General features: G+C 33.0%; 1 protein-coding gene and 1 long non-coding RNA gene across 2 annotated transcripts; both read right to left on the bottom strand.

The window, feature by feature from the left end:
- Positions 1 to 1,824: 1,824 nt before the first annotated feature.
- LOC127739242 (eukaryotic translation initiation factor 3 subunit K-like) lies at positions 1,825 to 17,889 on the bottom strand. The gene is made up of 8 exons (XM_052250865.1): positions 17,735 to 17,889; positions 15,263 to 15,361; positions 12,698 to 12,818; positions 9,508 to 9,582; positions 8,982 to 9,057; positions 8,427 to 8,504; positions 2,546 to 2,671; positions 1,825 to 1,956 (listed from the first exon to the last, which is right to left on the bottom strand). Exons 1-8 carry the CDS (start codon positions 17,785 to 17,787, stop codon positions 1,925 to 1,927), a joined length of 660 nt encoding a protein of 219 aa, XP_052106825.1. The 5' UTR covers positions 17,788 to 17,889; the 3' UTR covers positions 1,825 to 1,924.
- LOC127739251 (uncharacterized) lies at positions 10,623 to 12,393 on the bottom strand. The gene is made up of 2 exons (XR_008000364.1): positions 11,729 to 12,393; positions 10,623 to 11,567 (listed from the first exon to the last, which is right to left on the bottom strand). It is a non-coding gene; the product is annotated as an uncharacterized LOC127739251 (long non-coding RNA).
- Positions 17,890 to 19,479: the final 1,590 nt, after the last annotated feature.

Genomic DNA, 19,479 nt, shown 5'->3' with positions numbered 1-19,479 from the left:
ATTATTATTTGCTTTTAAATATAAATCAGAAATAACCAACTTAAAATGGAAAATTTTAAAAGAAAAAAAAAATGAAAAAAAGAAAAAAAATGAAAAAAAAAAAATCCCCCCCCCCCAAATTTTTTGAACCCCCTTATGATTCATCACCCCCAAACTCAATCCCAGCCTTCCCTTTGTGGTATGGTACCTTGCAGTACAATTTCAGAGAGATCCATACACTTGAACACAAATTATTGTCTGGAAACTAGAAAAATGTGTTTTTTGGCCCCTTTTTGGCCCCTAATTCCTAAACGTTTAGGGCAATTACCCCCCAAACTCAAACCCAGCTTTCCCTTTGTGATATGGAACCTTGTAGTACAATTTCAGAAAGATCCATACACTTACACACAAGTTATTGTCATGAAACTAGAAAAATGCTTGTTTTTTGCCCCTTTTTTTGCCCCTAATTCCTAAAATTTTGAGGCAATTATCCCCAAAATCAATCCCAGCATTCCTTTTGTGATATGGAACCTTGTGGTACAATGTCAGAGAGATCCATACACTAACACACAAGTTATGTCTGGAAGTTACAAAAATGCATATTTATGGCCCCTTTTTGGCCCCTAATTCTTTTACTGTTGGTACCATAACCCCCAAAATCAATCCCAACCTTCCTTTTGTGGTATTGAACCTTGTGGTAAAATTTCATAGAGATCCATTCACTTAAACTAAAGTTAGAGTGCGAAAACCAATGTGTCTTCGGACGACGCTGGACGACGACGACGACGACGCCAACGTCATACCAATATACGACCACAAAAATTTTTTTGCGGTCGTATAAAAATCATGTCAATATCTAATTGCATAATGACACATTTTTTTTTTAATTTTTTTTTTTTTGAAAGTAGATCATCTAAAATGAAACATGATTCCATCTGTAACATAAAAATATTTACCTACAACCAAAATTTTACTCAATATCTACAGGAATGAAGAAAAAGTCAGGATTAATACTGGATTTGAGAATGATCGGGCAGCCTATCTATATGCTATATGCATTGAGTGTTGGGAGCATAACACAAATATTGTTTTGTATATTTCCCGATTTCATTCATTACTGTTAAGTTTGTATCTGCCTGTGTTGAAAATCACAATTCTGTCAGCCCAAAAACTTATTTTGTTTGATCTGGTAAAAAATCAGTTAAAAACAAGTACATATAGTTTATTCACTTCCATGATTAACCTCAGATGCGTTATCAAAACACTTTATGTCCCTGTACCAAGTCAGGCTAACTGGACTATGTGATGATCGTCGTTATTAATGAAAAGAGATGTGGGGTAAAGGTCAATGAGACAGCAACACATCAACAACAAAAAAATACATGTAGAGTGCAACATACAGTATTCAGCAACAGACAGGTGTCTATAAAATGTCAAGCTCTAAATTGTCCCTAGTCTACCAAAAGAAGTGAATAAAAACAATTTAAGATCTGCCATTACATTGTTTGTCTTTGTCAAGCTCTAAATTGTCCCTAGTCTACCAAAAGAAGTGAATAAAAACAATTTAAGATCTGCCATTACATTGTTTGTCTTTGTCAAGCTCTAAATTGTCCCAAGTATACCAAAAGAAGTGAATAAAAACAATTTAAGATCTGCCATTACTTTGTTTGTCTTTGTTTAAATGTTTTGGTTTTTTAAGAGGAGTCTATGTGGTATGTTGTACTGTCCAATATTGTGACCAGTTTTTATGTGATTCATATTATCCTTTTCCTTATGTTACTCATTAATAGCCATTTAAATGTTATCAGGTGTATTAAAAACTGTTTTGATAAATTTTTTAAAACATTTTATGATTTTTTAATAATCATTTTCTGATTTTCTAATTTTTCCATGACAGCTAGATGACACATATAATATTAGTCCACATAAATCACAGGTCCTTTAATTATTTATAGGCTGCCATAATACCTGCAACACCTGAAGAAAAGAAATAACACATTTATAACATTTATGGCTGTTTTAAAAGGAAACTGTGCATAGCAGCACATAAAATAAAAGAAAGAATGATGATGAACAGAAAAAAATTGGAGCATTTCAATATCCCTGTAAATTTCTGATTTCAACATTACCCATCTTATATTCTTATTTTAAATGAAAATTACTCCAAGTCAGGAATATGACAGTTGTTTTTCACTTGATTGATAGCTTTTGATTTTGTCAGTTTTTATGGACTCCCCCCCGTTTTGAATTTGCCTTTGAGTTTGGTATTGTTGTTATACTTTTTTACACTTTATAAATAAGTTACATTTGAAGCACTTTTCTGGATTAACCTTCATCATTGTTCATCAGGAATACTCAAAGCCAAAATTTTGAAAATCAAGGATGTATACATACTATTTTTCTTTTTGCATGGGCCCTTTCAGGATTCGAGGTTATAGGGGGTGTGACCCTCACAATTTTGAGGGTAAACTCCTCCTGATTCGCCCATGTTCTAACTACTTATTATTCAATAATAATTTTCTTTGTAACATATTTTTTAATGTGTTTTTCCTCTTCGGCTACTTACTTTCAAATGTAATTTTCTCTGTGATATTTTTTGTTTTGATATTTTCCTCTTGGTTTGTGATGTAAATATTTCCATCATTCTGTAAGGACCAGCCATATTTTGAAATCCATTGTTTCACTTGAGATTCTACAAAAAATAAGCAAGTACATTTTCAATTGAGCCATAACAAGAATGTGTCAATATTACACGGATGCCCCACTCGCACTATCATTTTCTATGTTCAGTGGACCGTGAAATTGGGGTCAAAACTCTAATTTGGCATTAAAATTAGAAAGATCATATCATAGAGAACATGTGTACATTGTACTAAGTTTCAAGTTGATTGGACTTCAACTTCATCAAAAACTACCTTGACCAAAAACTTTAACCTGAAGCGGGCACTATCATTTTCTATGTTCAGTGGACCGTGAAATTGGGGTCAAAACTCTAATTTGGCATTAAAATTAGAAAGATCATATCATAGGGAACATGTGTACTAAGTTTCAAGTTGATTGGACTTCAACTTCATCAAAAACTACCTTGACCAAATACTTTAACCTGAAGCAGGCACTATCATTTTCTATGTTCAGTGGACCGTGAAATTGGGGTCAAAACTCTAATTTGGCATTAAAATTCGAAAGATCATATCATAGGGAACATGTGTACTAAGTTTCAAGTTGATTGGACTTCAACTTCATCAAAAACTACCTTGAACAAAAACTTTAACCTGAAGTGGGACAGACGGACGGACGAACGAACGAACGAACAGACTGAAAAACATAATGCCCCTAGGTGGGGCATAAAAAGACAAATTTGAAACTGGCTACTATTATATTCAATTAATTTACCAAGAATTTAGTCTGCAGGATGCTGGAACAAATTAAAACTGTTTTAGTTAAAATAATGAGATTGGTTGCTTGTACCTATGAACCATATAACTTTTCCAGCAACAACTTAATTTTGCCTTTAAGCAATATATTTTAAGAATGTGGAATTTTTATAATGGGACATATATATGAGATCTAAAAAATTACTTAAATTTGATGCTGATTATTTAAACAAGAGGCTCTCAAGAGCCTGAATCGCTCACCTGTAATAGTTTGCTTAAATCTTTCATCAATGATTATTTTTGCTTTTCAATATATATTTATGAATGGCTTAAAACTTCATTTGAAATGTTCTACAAGAAAATAAAATACAAAATTTATACAAGATACTCTGAAACTCATTCAGCCCAAGTTTGGCTGAAACAATTTCAAAGGAGAAGATTTTTTAAAGTAAGCAAACTAAATGAACAAATTGTGAAAAATTGATTTTAAAGGGCAATAACTCCTTAAGGGGACAATTGACAATTTTGGTCATACAAACTTATTTGTAGATCTTACTTTCCTGAACATTTTTGCTGTTTACAGTTTATCTTTATCATTAATAATATTCAAGATAATAACCAAAATCTGCAAAATTTCCTTTAAATTTACAATTAAGTGGCAGCAATCTAACAATGGGTTGTTGAGATTCATCTGAAAATTTCAGGGCTGACAGAGCTTGGCCTAATAAACATTTTTACCTCCATCAGATTAGCTCTAAATGCTTTGGTTTTTGAGATATAAGCCAAAAATTGCATTTTACCCCTACGTTCTATTTTTAGCCATGGCGGCCATGCTTTTTTACGAAACAGACAATAAAACACAAACTTTATTCTAGATACCCTTAGAATCATTCAGCTTAAGTTTGGTTGGAATTGGTTCAGTAGTTTCAGAGAAAAAGATTTTTTAAAGTTAGAAAACACGATAAACAAATTGTGTAAAATTGTCCTTAAAGGGCAATAACTCCTTAAGGGGTCAATTGGCAATTTTGATCATATGAACTTATTTGTAGATCTTACCTTGCAGAACATTTTTGCTGTTCTCAGTTTATCTTTATCATTAATATATTCAAGATAATAACCAATAAAATGCTCTGCTGGGCGCAGCTTGATACGACCGCAGAGGTGAACCCTGAACAGTTGGGGCAAGTATGGACACAACATTCAAGCTTGATACAGCTCTGAATTTGGATTGTGATTAAATATTTGACACAGCATAGGTTTCTGACACAGAATGAATGTGGTCTAAGAACTTAAAATTTTTTAATTTACCTATTATGGTCCAATATCCAAAATCTAAATACATACACGGTTAGATTCAGCATATCAAAGAACCCCAAGAATTCGATTTTTGCTAAAATCAAACTAAGTTTAATTTTGGACCCTTTGGACCTTAATGTAGACCAATTTGAAAACGGGACCAAAAATTAAGAATCTAAATACAAGGTTATATTCAGCATATCAAAGAACCCCAAAATTTCAATTTTTGATGAAATCAAACCATATCATTATTATTTGCTATTATATATAAATCAAAAATAACCAACTTAAAATGGACAATTTTAAAGAAAAAAAAAAAGAAAAAAAAAAAATTCCCCTCCCCCAATTTTTTGAACCCCCTTATGATTCATCACCCCAAACTCAATCCCAGACTTACCTTTGTGGTATGGTACCTTGCAGTACAATTTCAGAGAGATCCATACACTTGAACAAAGGTTATTGTCTGGAAACTGTAAAAATGCTTGTTTTTTGGCCCCTTTTTGGCCCCAAATTCCTAAATGTTTAGGGCAATTACCCCCAAACTCAAACCCAGCTTTCCCTTTGTGATATGGAACCTTGTAGTACAATTCGATAAAGATCCATACACTTACACACAAGTTATTGTCCTGAAACTAGAAAAATGCTTGTTTTTGACACTTTTTGGCCCCTAATTCCTAAAATTTTAAGGCAATTACCCCCAAAATCAATCCAAGCCTTTCCTTTGTGGTATGGTACCTTGCAGTACAATTTCAGAGAGATTCATAGACTTGAACACAAGTTATTGTCTGGAAACTGTAAAAATGCTTGTTTTTTGGCCCCAAATTCCTAAAAGTTTGAGCAATTACCCCCAAACTCAAACCCAGCTTTCCCTTTGTGATATGGAACCTTGTAGTACAATTTCATAAAGATCCATAAACTTGCACACAAGTTATTGTCCTGAAACTAGAAAAATGCTTGTTTTTTTCCCCTTTTTAGCCCCTAATTCCTAAAATTATTGTCTGGAAGTTACAAAAATGCTTATTTTTGGCCCCTTTTTCCTTAACTGTTGGTACCATAACCCCCAAAATCAATCCTGACTTTCCTTTTGTGGTATTGAACCTTATGGTAAAATTTCATAGAGATCAATTTACTTAAACTAAAGTTATTCTGCGAAAACCAATGTGTTTTCAGACGACGACGACGCCAACGTCATACCAATATACGACTGCAAAATTTGTTTGCAGTCGTATAAAAACTGTAAAATTTCCTTAAAATTACCAATTTAGTGGCAGCAACCCAACAATGGGTTATCAGATTCAACTGAAAATTTCAGGGCTGATAGAACTTCACCTAATGAACACTTTAACCCCATGTCAGATTGCTCTAAATGCTTTGGTTTTTGAGATATAAGCCAAAAACTGCATTTTACCCCTATGTTCTATTTTTAGCTATGGGGGCCATGTTATTTGACAAAACAGTAAATAAAACACAAACTTTATTCTAGATACCCTAAGCATCATTCAGCTTAAGTTTGGTTGGAATCGGTTCAGTAGTTTCAGAGGAGAAGATGTTTGAAATAGTTTACACCAGACGGATGACAACGGATGCAAAGTGATGGCAAAAGCTCACTGTTCTTTCGGAACGGTGAGCTAAAAATGCCAAATATTGATACATAGCTCTCAAAATAGTTAAATAACCTTGGTGACCTTTAAGTCTTAGATACGTGATTTTTTTTATTAGTTGTTATTGGCTTTGAACTAGCTGTCAGTAACTGCGAGTACTCTCAGATATGTACTTAGTGTCTTTTTTATTGTTAGGGATGAGGGATAGATAAATACCCTGTCACATCCTGTCTGTGTTTTTGTTAGATGTTTTTCTGCTTTATATCGATCTGATGAAATAGCCCTTTTCTTAGTAATTCTGTTAGTGTATCAAATGGTATGGTCTGGTATCTGGTACAGACCACATGACACCTTACCTGGTATATTGCCTAGTAATTCTGTTAGTGTATCAAATGGTATGGTCTTGTATCTGGTAAGGACCACATGACTCCTTACCTGGTATATTGCCTAGTAATTCTGTTAGTGTATCAAATGGTATGGTCTGATATGTGGTACAGACAACATGGCTCCTTACCTGGTATATTGCCTAGTAATTCTGTTAGTGTATCAAATGGTATGGTCTGGTATCTGGTAAGGACCACATGACTCCTTACCTGGTATATTGCCTAGTAATTCTGTTAGTGTATCAAATGGTATGGTCTGATATGTGGTACAGAAAACATGACACTTTACCTGGTATATTGCCTAGTAATTCTGTTAGTGTATCTAATGATATGGTTTGATATGTGGTACTGACATGACATCTTACCTGGTATATTGTCTAGTAATTCTGTTAGTGTATCAAATGGTATGGTCTGATATGTGGTACTCACATGACACTTACCACATGACACATTACCGTGTATATTGCCTAGTTATTCTGTTAGTGTATCAAATGGTATGGTCTGATATGTGGTACTGACATGACACCTTACCTGGTATATTGCCTAGTAATTCTGTTAGTGTATCAAATGGTATGGTCTGATATGTGGTACAGACAACATGACTCCTTACCTGGCATATTGCCTAGTAATTCTGTTATTGTATCAAATGGTATGGTCTTGTATCTGGTAAGGACCACATGACTCCTTACCTGGTATATTGCCTAGTAATTCTGTTAAGTGTATCAAATGGTATGGTCTGATATATGGTAAGGACAACATGACTCCTTACCTGGTATATTGCCTAGTAATTCTGTTAGTGTATCAAATGGTATAGTCTGGTATCTGGTAAGGACCATATGACTCCTTACCTGGTATATTGCCTAGTAATTCTGTTAGTGTATCAAATGGTATGGTCTGATATGTGGTACAGAAAACATGACACCTTACCTGGTATATTGCCTAGTAATTCTGTTAGTGTATCTAATGATATGGTCTGATATGTGGTACTGACATGACACCTTACCTAGTATATTGCCTAGTAATTCTGTTAGTGTATCAAATGGTATGGTCTGATATGTGGTACTGACCACATGACACATTACCTGGTATATTGCCTAGTAATTCTGTTAGTGTATCAAATGGTATGGTCTGATATGTGGTACTGACATGACACCTTACCTGGTATATTGCCTAGTAATTCTGTTAGTGTATCAAATGGTATGGTCTGATATGTGGTACAGACAACATGACTCCTTACCTGGTATATTGCCTAGTTATTCTGTAAGTGTATCAAATGATATGGTCTGATATGTGGTACTGACCACATGAAACATTACCTGGTATATTGCCTAGTAATTCTGTTAGTGTATCAAATGATATGGTCTGATATGTGGTACTGACATGACACCTTACCTGGTATATTGCCTAGTTATTCTGTAAGTGTATCAAATGGTATGGTCTGGTATGTGGTACAGACAACATGACACCTTACCTGGTATATATTGCCTAGTTAATCTGTAAGTGTATCAAATTGTATGGTCTGGTATGTGGTACAGACAACATGACACCTTACCTGATATATATTGCCTAGTAATTCTGTAAGTGTATCAAACGGTATGGTCTGATATGTGGTACTGACCACATGACACATTACCTGGTATATTGCCTAGTAATTCTGTTAGTGTATCAAATGGTATGGTCTGGTATGGGGTACTGACAACACGAAACCTTACCTGGTATATATTGCCTAGTAATTCTGTTAGTGTATCAAATGGTATGGTCTGGTATGTGGTACTGACAACATGACACCTTACCTGGTATATTGCCTAGTAATTCTGTTAGTGTATCAAATGGTATGGTCTGGTATGTGGTACTGACAACATGACACACAACTGAAAAAATAAACATGATAAAAGTAGTCGAATTTATCTATACTTTCAACTATTTTTACACTAGTTATCTAGAGCTAGCGTTCTATTAGACTTTATGATTGTATGGATCTAGGATTTTGTAGAAAGAAATGAAATGACCCCTTGTGAAATAGCAGGGAGGACACTTTAAGAAGACCAAGATAGGTGCAGGAGTACAACATTTATATTGATCTGTTTTATATAAGTACAGATAAGTACTGGATGAGGAGTGAACATAGTGTCTGCTTTATTTTTTAAACTTCTTTTTTGCCACTGGGTCCATACTATGGGATGTACATTTTATTTTTTTTTAATTCCTAGTGCACACAATTCCTAGGAAACACACTGTACATAAAACACAAACATCCATTTCTTTTGCATCACTTGGTTTACTGTGGATAGGAGGGGGAAAACAAAATACCCACAAGATTAGTGTACTTAGACCAAATTTCAACTTACATTTTCTTATACTGTCTTCGAAACCTGTAATAACATGAACACTGGCACTTAAATCTTGGTCTATTTTCAGACATTCCTGAAAAGTAAATATATGTTATCAATAAAAAAAATAATATTAAGACAAGTTAAAACCCAGTGTGAAAGACTATAAAAGCAAGTAAAATTAAAATCTCCTGAAGTAAAATAACAATGGAAGTATAAAAAATAAACATTTCAACAAAACTACCCTGCCTGACTATTTATGTGTTCATCCAAAGTCAAAAATTTTGTCAGTGGTTGCCTTATGTCATATCTTAATTTTTGTTTTGTTATTTGGAGAATTTCCTGTTGATGGCAATTCTTTAATAGTTTCTGTGTATTTCCATCACAACTTTTTTAGACTTAGGACCATTAATACAGTTTTACTGTATAGACAGGTCTACTGAAGACTCTTAATTTGTACTTTATTTGGCCTTTAACTTTTTTGATACCAGCGTCACTGATGGGACTTTTGACAAATTTGTACAACTGTACAACAAAGACTTACCCAGAAACTTTTAAACTGGCACATCTCCAACATCTCAGCAATATGCATCACCTTCATGATAGGTTCTTCTTCTTGCTGAAAAAAAATGCAGTCAAAATTTTATTTGATATTTATGCACCATGCATATGGTACATGTATTTGTACAAGTTAGAAATTTATGCACAAAATGCAAAAAATTACTGAAATATAGATTAATATTTATTAACTGTTGTAAAATGTGATTATTTCTGAAGTTAACAATAAAAAGGGTTGCGGTTTCAAGGCATGAAATACAGCATAATTCATTCATGTGTTAAAAAAGGGGGTGTAAATATTTTTCCAAATGAGTCAAAAAAAAAAGACAAAAACCATCCATAATACACCTAACAGAAAAACCAAAGACTGGTTCTTCTTGAAAGGTGATTAGTTATATCTACATTGTTACAAGAACTTGTATGTAAATGTTAGTTGGTGAAAAAAAATTTCTCATGTGAATTCCAAACCTCAGGTAAAATTGAATGAAGCTGTTTCACATTTACAATATTTTATTTCAATACCAGTAAAAATTAAAATTGTACAGATACATATATTTTATTGTATCCTTTGAATAAAATGCTCCGCTGGGGCGCAGCTTGATACGACCGCAGAGGTCGAACCCTGAACAGTTGGGGCAAGTATGGACACAACATTCAAGCTTGATACAGCACTGAATTTGGATTGTAATTAAATATTTGACACAGCATAGGTTTCTGACACAGAATGAAAGTGGTCCAAGAACTTAAAAATTTTCAATTTACCTATTCATACATGTGATGGACTGTGAAACTCAGATCAGGAGATTGGGAAATTTTGGTCAGGAGATTAGGACTCAGATCAGGAGGTTTTTAATCGACATTAATTTTGTTGTAAATGTAACCGTGTGCTGTAAAAATGGTCTTTTAAAGTGTGTTTTCTTCAACTTTCCAACCAATTTATTATGTTTATAGTACCCTTGTACTTATAAAGTTTCTCCATCTTTATATTCTACATGTTCAATTTAACATTGTTTTTTTCCAGTATGTTCTTTAAATTTTTTACTTCATATTCTATAAAACAATCATTGCAACCAGAACATTTGTTTAGCTGTCTGCAAATAGTTTTTATTTTTTATTTTTTTCTCTTGCAAATAGTTTTTATTTGCAAACTCAGAAATTCATTCTATCTGTAAAGTTAGGGTCATAGTTATTATATAAATTTCAATTTAAGCCTTAAAAGGAAGTATAGAATCCTCAAATAATTTTCAAATTATTATTTTTTTATTTGTCCTAAGACATTTAAAATCATTTAATAACCATCCTTTTATGATTATTTGTTCAATTTATATTTTATTTATATTCTTTTAAAAATTTTCATTATTAAAAGGAAAGTAACTTAAAACAGGATAAATCAAGGGAAGTAACCCAATAAATACACAGTTTTTGTTACACAACGGCAGTTAGCCTGAGGTAAAAATCGTTGCTTACCAGTATGTTTGACACCCAAGCTGACAAGTGAAGCCATATAATTATGCATGTTAATTGATTTACAGGTAAAATATAACTTCAGGTAATGTCAGTTACACCAGATGCCTGAGATGTTATGTTGGGCAGAAATTTTTCATTCATGAAAAATTTCATACACAGGATTTTTTCAACGGGAGGTCGGGAGGAGACCCCTGAAAACGGGATTATTGTACTCCCATCGGGAGGTTCACATGTATGCCTATTCAAACCATATCATTATTATTTGCTTTTATATATAAATCAGAAATAACCAATTTAAAATGGAAAATGTTAAAGAAAAAAAAGGAAAAAAAAATCCCCCCCCCCCCAATTTTTTGAACCCCCTTATGATTCATCGCCCCCAAACTCAATCCCAGCTTTCCCTTTGTGGTATGGTACCTTGCAGTACAATTTCAGAGAGATTCATACACTTGAACACAAGTTATTGTCTGGAAACTAGAAAAATGCTTGTTTTTTGGCCCCTTTTTGGCCCCAAATTCTTAAACGTTTAGGGCAATTACCCCCAAACTCAATTCCAGCTTTCCCTTTGTGATATGGAACCTTGCAGTACAATTTCATAAAGATCCATACACTTACACACAAGTTATTGTCCTGAAACTAGAAAAATGCATGTTTTTTTTGCCCTTTTATGGCCCTAATTACTAAAATTTTGAGGGAAAACCCCCAAAATCAATCCCAGCCTTCCCTTTGTGATATGGAACCTTGTAGTACAATTTCATAAAGATCCATACACTTACAAACAAGTTATTGTCATGAAACTAGAAAAATGCTTGTTTTTTGCCCCTTTTTGGCCCCTAATTCCTAATATTTGGAGGAAATTACCCCAAAAATCAATCCCAGTATTCCCTTTGTGATATGGAACCTTGTAGTACAATTTCATAAAGATCCATACACTTACAAACAAGTTATTGTCATGAAACTAGAAAAATGCTTGTTTTTTGCCCCTTTTTGGCCCCTAATTCCTAAAATTTGGAGACAATTACCCCCAAAATCAATCCCAGCATTCCCTTTGTGATATGGAACCTTGTGGTACAATGTCAGAGAGATCCATACACTTACACACAAGTTATGTCTGGAAGTTACAAAAATGCTTATTTTTGGCCCCTTTTGGCCCCTAATTCCTTAACTGTTAGTACCATAACCCCCAAAATCAATCCCCACCTTCCTTTTGTAGTATTGAACCTTATGGTAAAATTTCCATGAGATCCATTTACTTAAACTAAAGTTAGAGTGCGAAAACTAATGTGTATTCGGAGGACGACGCCGGACGACGACGACGACGACGACGACGACGACGACGACGCCAACGTCATACCAATATACGACCACAAAAATTTTTTTGCGGTCGTATAAAAACACATTAAATCTTAATTTAAATATGTTGAAATAAAATACATAAAGTTTTTAAAACACAATAGCATTTTGTCATGTATCAGATTTTTCCCTTATCGAGTACCGGTAAATAGTAATACAAGAAATATGCTTTCACATTTTCTTGTCTCTGTCCCAAGTCAGGATTATTTGGAGAATTTTGTGCTGATGGCAGATCTTTAAGTTTTTCCCAAATTTTTAAAAACTCTTGATTTAGAGCTTGACATACTGTATAGAAAACTGTTTATCAATAAGAACTTTTTTATTGACAGATGATTCCTTTAAACATTTGTGCATACCTTATTAAGGTCTATTAAACATTTACACAATGTGAAGTCTGTGTGAGGCAGGTTTGTCAGAGCTTTTAATAGAACCTGAGCTGCTACGGTGGTCTGGTAATGCATTGGATTGAACTGGTATCTGAAAACATATTATATAAAACAATGAAATTACAACACTATTTAACAAAACAATGCTATTTCAAATCCAATGGCAAAGGTGCTTTTAAAAAATACTGTTATCTATATACTTTATTCCTGTGTGTTTCTTGTTTTGTAAACAGACAGTTTTATGACATATATGAGGAATCAATTTGAAAAGGTTATAATGCTATTGGCATTAACCTGGTTGTTTCATCAGAAAATGTATCAGCATGCTAATCTGGTTGATTTACAAAGGACTTAACTAAGTGTGAACAGTTGCTAAAGTTTGAACATAAGACTTCAAACAGGTGTGATTTGTAAAAAAACCAGTCTGCCAGTGTGCCAAAGGGACCCTTTAAGGTAGCACTACAGTCTAACAATGATTTTTTTAAGATATTTTTTTTATCACATAATTTTGAAGTAAGTATTATTCTGCACAGTTTGTAAAAATCCCAAAGTCATTATCATATCACAACAGGGAGTAAATTGATAATGAACGTATGTAAATAAAAGCACATGTAATTAATCTAAATATATAGGCATTTGGGAGGGGCTAATATGTTAATCATCTGTTGATACCAGTGTCCAGCTGTTAATCCCTGACCACAAGATAAATATCTCATTGCATTGCAACAAAACTAATTTATAAAACATGGAAGTTTAGAACAGAGAAAAAGAAAAAGATATGAATAGGAAAAAATTTAAAGGGAAAAAATCTACCAAAATGAAAAAAAACTATGGAAAAGAGTGTGAAAGTATCTTTGAAAGCCTCTGACTGCCTGTATAAATTTCTCGTATTTGGTCTTCTACATTTAAAATTATTTTAGGCATTTTAACTAATTTTAAGTTTATGTGAAATTTTTTAATTCCATGAAACTCATAAATCATGTTGGACAGTCTATTTTCAAGAAGGGGATGGTCTTGATCTTTTTATGGACATGTATTTTAATTTTAATATTTTAGCTAATTTCAGTCATCATGGTCATATTATATTTCTTTTTAAAATTCAAAGGAAAATTATTCTTTATAGTGAGAATAATGATGTTAAATATTAATTATGATGCAGCTGGCCAATCCTGTTATTCTCTTATCTTAGACTGTCTGGACAGAGGCGGAGCTTTGTCTTTATTTAATTACTACATCACAGATGTTGGTCAAATCTGTGACGTCAAACTCCCACCAAATGCCAAGTTAGTGTTATACAGTGCACACGAAATGCAAATTTTACAGCATTAGAGCATCAAAGACACAATGTGTGTGGTTCTATTGATAAAGTAATGGTGTCAGAACACTCCTGGGGTGTTCCCAGTGGAATTTTTGTATTTATGTGGCATTTATAGGGTTTCTCAAGAGGAAATTCAGTTTTAAGGTCATTTCTCAGAACAATTTTTCATGAGAATTGTAAGGAAAAAATGAAAATAGAAACTTTATGGGTACCCCCTTTGGCTTGACTTTGATATATGTGATTGAAGGGAGTATTTTCTACAATACCGTGTCCCAGTTTTTGGATAATTTGTTTCTAAATGAATTTATAGGTCTCCAAAGATGAAAGTTGAAATGAGGTTTGGCATCCAGCAGTAAAAATAATATATCTTATTACTGGAGGCATATATCAAAAATCTGAGGCACGGTTTTGTAGATTGTGAATGGTTGATTAAAGGGATGAAAACAAATTTTTACTACCATTTGACCTGAATGTGCCATTTTCATCCAAGTTGGAAGACCACTTTTTTGGCAATTAATGAGCTATATTTTGAGATTAATCATACCAAAAATAAATTTATCTATAGATTAAGAAAGAGTTATATTTCAGCTTTAAAATGAGTTAAAGATTTTTAAAATCCATTGAGTAGTTTTGGAGAAATTAATCTTTAAAGACTGTTGGTTGGAGTCAGAAAATTCTGACTGTAGTGCTACCTTAAGTTGTTTCAATTTCTTAAATCATTATATGAGATCATTTCAATAATTGAAGACTTCTTGTAAACCTAATTGGAATCAAAGAATCTCATGTTGAAAAATAATATTATTTTGGAATTAAGATATATATTATCTAAACTGCTCACTTTCCTTATAGATTTTTTTGTGTACCTCTACCTTTTACACTCAACAAAACGATTTCACCTTGCTCATAGTTTGCTAACTGTGGATTCATTATTATTCTTAGGATAATATTTTTGTTTATTTTCTGGGTAAACGTTAACCACAAATTTAAATGTTCAACAAAGTTGCACAATTTCTATGGGAATGTATGCAGACTTCGGGAAAACCATGAAATCAAATATCCATGAAAATGGAATTTTTCCTCAATCCAAGAAAAGTGGTATCCACTTAAATAAATCTGCAGTATTCAAATTTACACTATATACATGTATATACACTACAACATAGGTGGACTCTGTCATTTAGTTTATATGTAGAAGTTAATGTTAGAAATATACTTACAATTTCAAAACAGCCAGATTAGCTTCCAAGTCATATGTGTTCTCTTGAGCCTGCATATTTATATATTTTTCCAAAGTTACTAGATTTTCAGGGTTATATCTGAAATAAAACAAATTTTCAGATAAATCGAAAGCGATCATCTCCAAGTAAGAAAAATGATGTCCATCATAAGTGGAATACAATGACCTAAATGAAGTGCTTAAAAAAATAACTGTAACTGACAATTGTCCAGGGATTGAGGTTGATTCAGTCTTGCCATTAAACCATTTCCAAGACTGAGACTCAGTTAAAATTTGGCTTGAATATACTGAACTTTAACCTACTTTCGTGTAATAACTTTTAACAATTTAAATTTGTGTAATTCTTTGATATTTCTATCAATAATGATTCCCGTCTTTTTAAAGATAAAAGTTTTAATGAAAGGGCATGAGGGGCAGAAGAGTTTCACTCCAGCCGGAAAAATCACATGTTTGATGGTATATTTGTACACATACATGTAGTATTGTTAAACAAATCTATATTCATGATGTTATTTATTTTTTTCAAATCTGGATTTTCATTTCATTTTTCATTTTAAAGTTTTCAATCCTATTGCTGACAGAAAATTGAAGTTTCAAGTTGAATTTTGATGTCCCAGTGTATCCCAAACTCTGTCTGACCGACAGAATGTCAGACAAAAATTCATTTGGTCAGACAGAAATTTTTAGATTTTTCAGTTGAAAATATAGTAGAAAAGGTCAAATTTCTTTTTCAGTCAGACAAACTCTAAAACAGTTTGGCACAGACTGTGTCCAACAGGGTTGGCAAAGTATTACCCGGGCTGGGCAATACTCCTAGAAACAGGTAATATTGGGCAATACTGAGTAAAATGATTTTTCAAGCTTATTTTTACACAAAATAGTAAAGACTTGTTGTAGTTTAATAGTATTATAGCTAAATATATACATTTTATACCATGTACATGTACATGTATAGAGATAACCATTGAGAGTCATTCCTGAAGATTGAAAATTCCATTTCTTCCACTTCTCCACTAATTCTATGTGGGCAGAATACAAGTTTTGGACATTTCAGGATACCTTGTTAATTTCCAAGCTTTGTTTCAATATTAAATCCAAGTTGAACAAATGCATTTTATTGCAGTGTTTAAGCAAATGTTAAGTGAATTGTAAATTTTAACAATAAATAAATAATGTTTTTAGCAATCATATTGCTAAATAAACACCCTAAGGGGACAGGCCATGAACACTTATAGAAATCAAAGGGCTGATTATTGCTATATAAACAAATCTGTGTTATAATCTGAATAATTACTTATTAATTAGTGATATACATAAACATATGCTAAAACTTAGTTAACATATTAGTAATGAACAAATAATGTTTTAAAGTAATTTTCCTTACACATGTTACATAGAATTGTTAATTTTTAATATTAGTTATGTTTATTAAAAAAAACAAATTGAATTCTTCAACTTTAATGTATTGCATTTGTGATTAACCACTGAATCCTCTTACCTTACATGATTTCAAAATGGTTTCCCAGATTTTCAAAGAAACGTCACATCCGGAGAGTATAAAATATCAAACTCGGTAAATTTAGATGGACCCAAATTTCCAGATCACATAAATCAAACGTTCCGGAAATTCGGGTCCATCAAATTTTACCGAGTTTGCAGTGGCGGATCCAGAACTTTTCATAAGGGGGGGCCCACTGACTGACCTAAGGGGGGCCCCGCTCCAGTCATGCTTCAGTGATTCCCTATATAATCAACCAAAATTTTCCCACGAAAGCGGGGGCCCCAGGCCCCCAGGCCCGGGGCCTGGATCCGCCTATGGTTTGATATTTTATACTCTTCGGATATGACGTTTCTTTGAAAATCTGGGAAACCATTTTGAAATCATAGTAAATATTTGCCCTCAAACAATGTCAAATGGAATCGTATCTTATTTTATCATTTCTTTTGGATATTTCTGGAAATATTTTGCACCAATAAGCACAAAAAAGGTAAGACTTTATATCTATGCAAAAATTTCTAGCTGTCAACGAAGATTTCATGCCAAAATAAGGTCTCAAAGACTCTCTCTCAAAGTCCAGATGGAAAAAATGGCTTTAGTGTTATGACGTGGTAGGAAGGCGTTACGAGAAAAAAAATAAAATAGCCTTTCAAGACATCATAATTATTTGGACTAACAAAAAACCAACCCCCTCCCCCCCCTTTTTGAAGTTAAATGGTTGCTCCTTTACAAGATTGTTTTAGCTGTACAGTTGTGAATGTTATTATTCTAGAGGGTATTTGGCAATATAAGGAACAGAATATATTGATAAATTCTCTTAATTAGGTTTGTCCATGGTCTACAAAGGGCTGCAGAGTGCAGTGTCATTTCCTTGGCAAGATCCAAATTTATGTTATGCCATAAACAGAATCGCCGGTGTGAAAACTTAATCACTTTCGTATTTTCGTGTTTTACCTATCAATTCCCTTTAGCAAAGCAGCTACTTGGGCCCTCATAGCATCTGCCATCCTGAAGTTTGTGAATTACAGCTGTCAAAATAACAATTTAGAAATTCACATGTGTACCGGTACTTTAAGCGCTTTAGTGATCGCGATTTTTGCCATAAAAAAGTCTTCGAGTAGATCAGAAAACCAACTAGCTAGTATTTAGCGCATAACCACAACCTACCAAATTTTGCTGACGTACTAAGCCCATTTATAAATCAAAACGTTCCGTTTAATTACAAGTAGCCTAGGAAACACTGTTTTTTTCGTTAAACTTCATTGTTGAAACATAGAAATATAGGTCAGCGGCCTAGGTAAGCTCTTTTCTCATCGTATAGATTGTGTATTTGTATCTGTCTAACTTCTGGAACGGTATAAAGACACCTCCACAAGTTGGGAGTTATGGAATTCTAAATCCTCCACCAATAACCAGTTTAATTTGTACATTCACAATCTATTATCAAAAATCACTTTCTCCAATCCTCCACCAATAAAAGGTAAAAGTTTATTTGCAACACACATGACACACTGTATCCACTAGATCAATGCCATAAATATCTCTTTAGTGGGATATATTTACTTACACTTTAACCTTAAGCAGGGATATAATTTTAAGTGTATGAATGAATGAATGAATGAATATTTTATTGCAGTAGCAAACATAATGCTATAGCAAAATAACATAATATATAATGACAATAATGACAGCAAGGATTTGTATAGTGAGAATATACAAATCCTTGATGACTGTAAACAGAGAACAACACAATAAAGTCATAGCAAGCACAGTCATACAACTGTTATGCAATTATAATTTGTAATCTTAACTTCAAAGCCACATTAAAGATTTACACAATTTTTTGGTTAAATTCTTTGAGCTAGCTTGCAAAAGAAATACAAGCTTTCTATTATTTGGCCATGAACAATAATATTTAGGTAAAAACTGTAGCCTCGATGATCTAAAGGCAGGACATACTAATACAAAATGATACTCATTTTCTATACAATTCATATAACAACATGTACATATACGATTTTCTCTTGCAATATTGTCAAAACGACCAACTTCTATATTCAGTTTTCAGTGATGCTCCACTACGTAGTTTAGTGAGTAAATTACTATTAAACTCATAATTCAAGTAATCCTGTAAACAAAAATCATTTTTCAATGTTCTATATAAACACAGTTTTTCACAATCATTCAAAAAAGCAAACCATTTCTGGTAGTATAGATCGTTCATACGACATTTTATATATTCAAATGTTGCATTAATGTTCTCTTGATCAATCCAAACAGAGTTTAGACCTAAACTAAATAGTAAATCGCCCACATTTGAAACCAAGTTTCCCTTACCATTTGAAGCATCAATGCGGAGGAGGTTATAAATATCATATACAATATTAAGTTTATCATATATTATATGCAACCAAAACTTTATAACTCTATGTTTCCTTAAAATGAACATAGGTAAATGACCAAGTTCACCACATAAAAAACGTTTGGTACATTATTACCAAGCTTTAATATAAAACGACAGAAACGATTATGAACGAGTTCAATGTCATTGGCTCGATGAAATCCCCAAATTTCAGACGCATAGTTAAGTATAGAGGCCACCATACTGCTAAACAAAAAACATGCTTGACTATGTTCAATATAAAAAAAGTAAAACAACAAAAATACTGAACTCCAAGGAAAATTCAAATCTGAAAGTC

This window comes from Mytilus californianus, unplaced genomic scaffold, assembly GCF_021869535.1.
Source record: "Mytilus californianus isolate M0D057914Y unplaced genomic scaffold, xbMytCali1.0.p SCAF_4, whole genome shotgun sequence".
In the NCBI taxonomy this organism is placed as follows: domain Eukaryota; kingdom Metazoa; phylum Mollusca; class Bivalvia; order Mytilida; family Mytilidae; genus Mytilus; species Mytilus californianus.
Note: the sequence above shows the minus strand (reverse complement) of the source record. Positions and strands in the feature narration are given on the sequence as shown.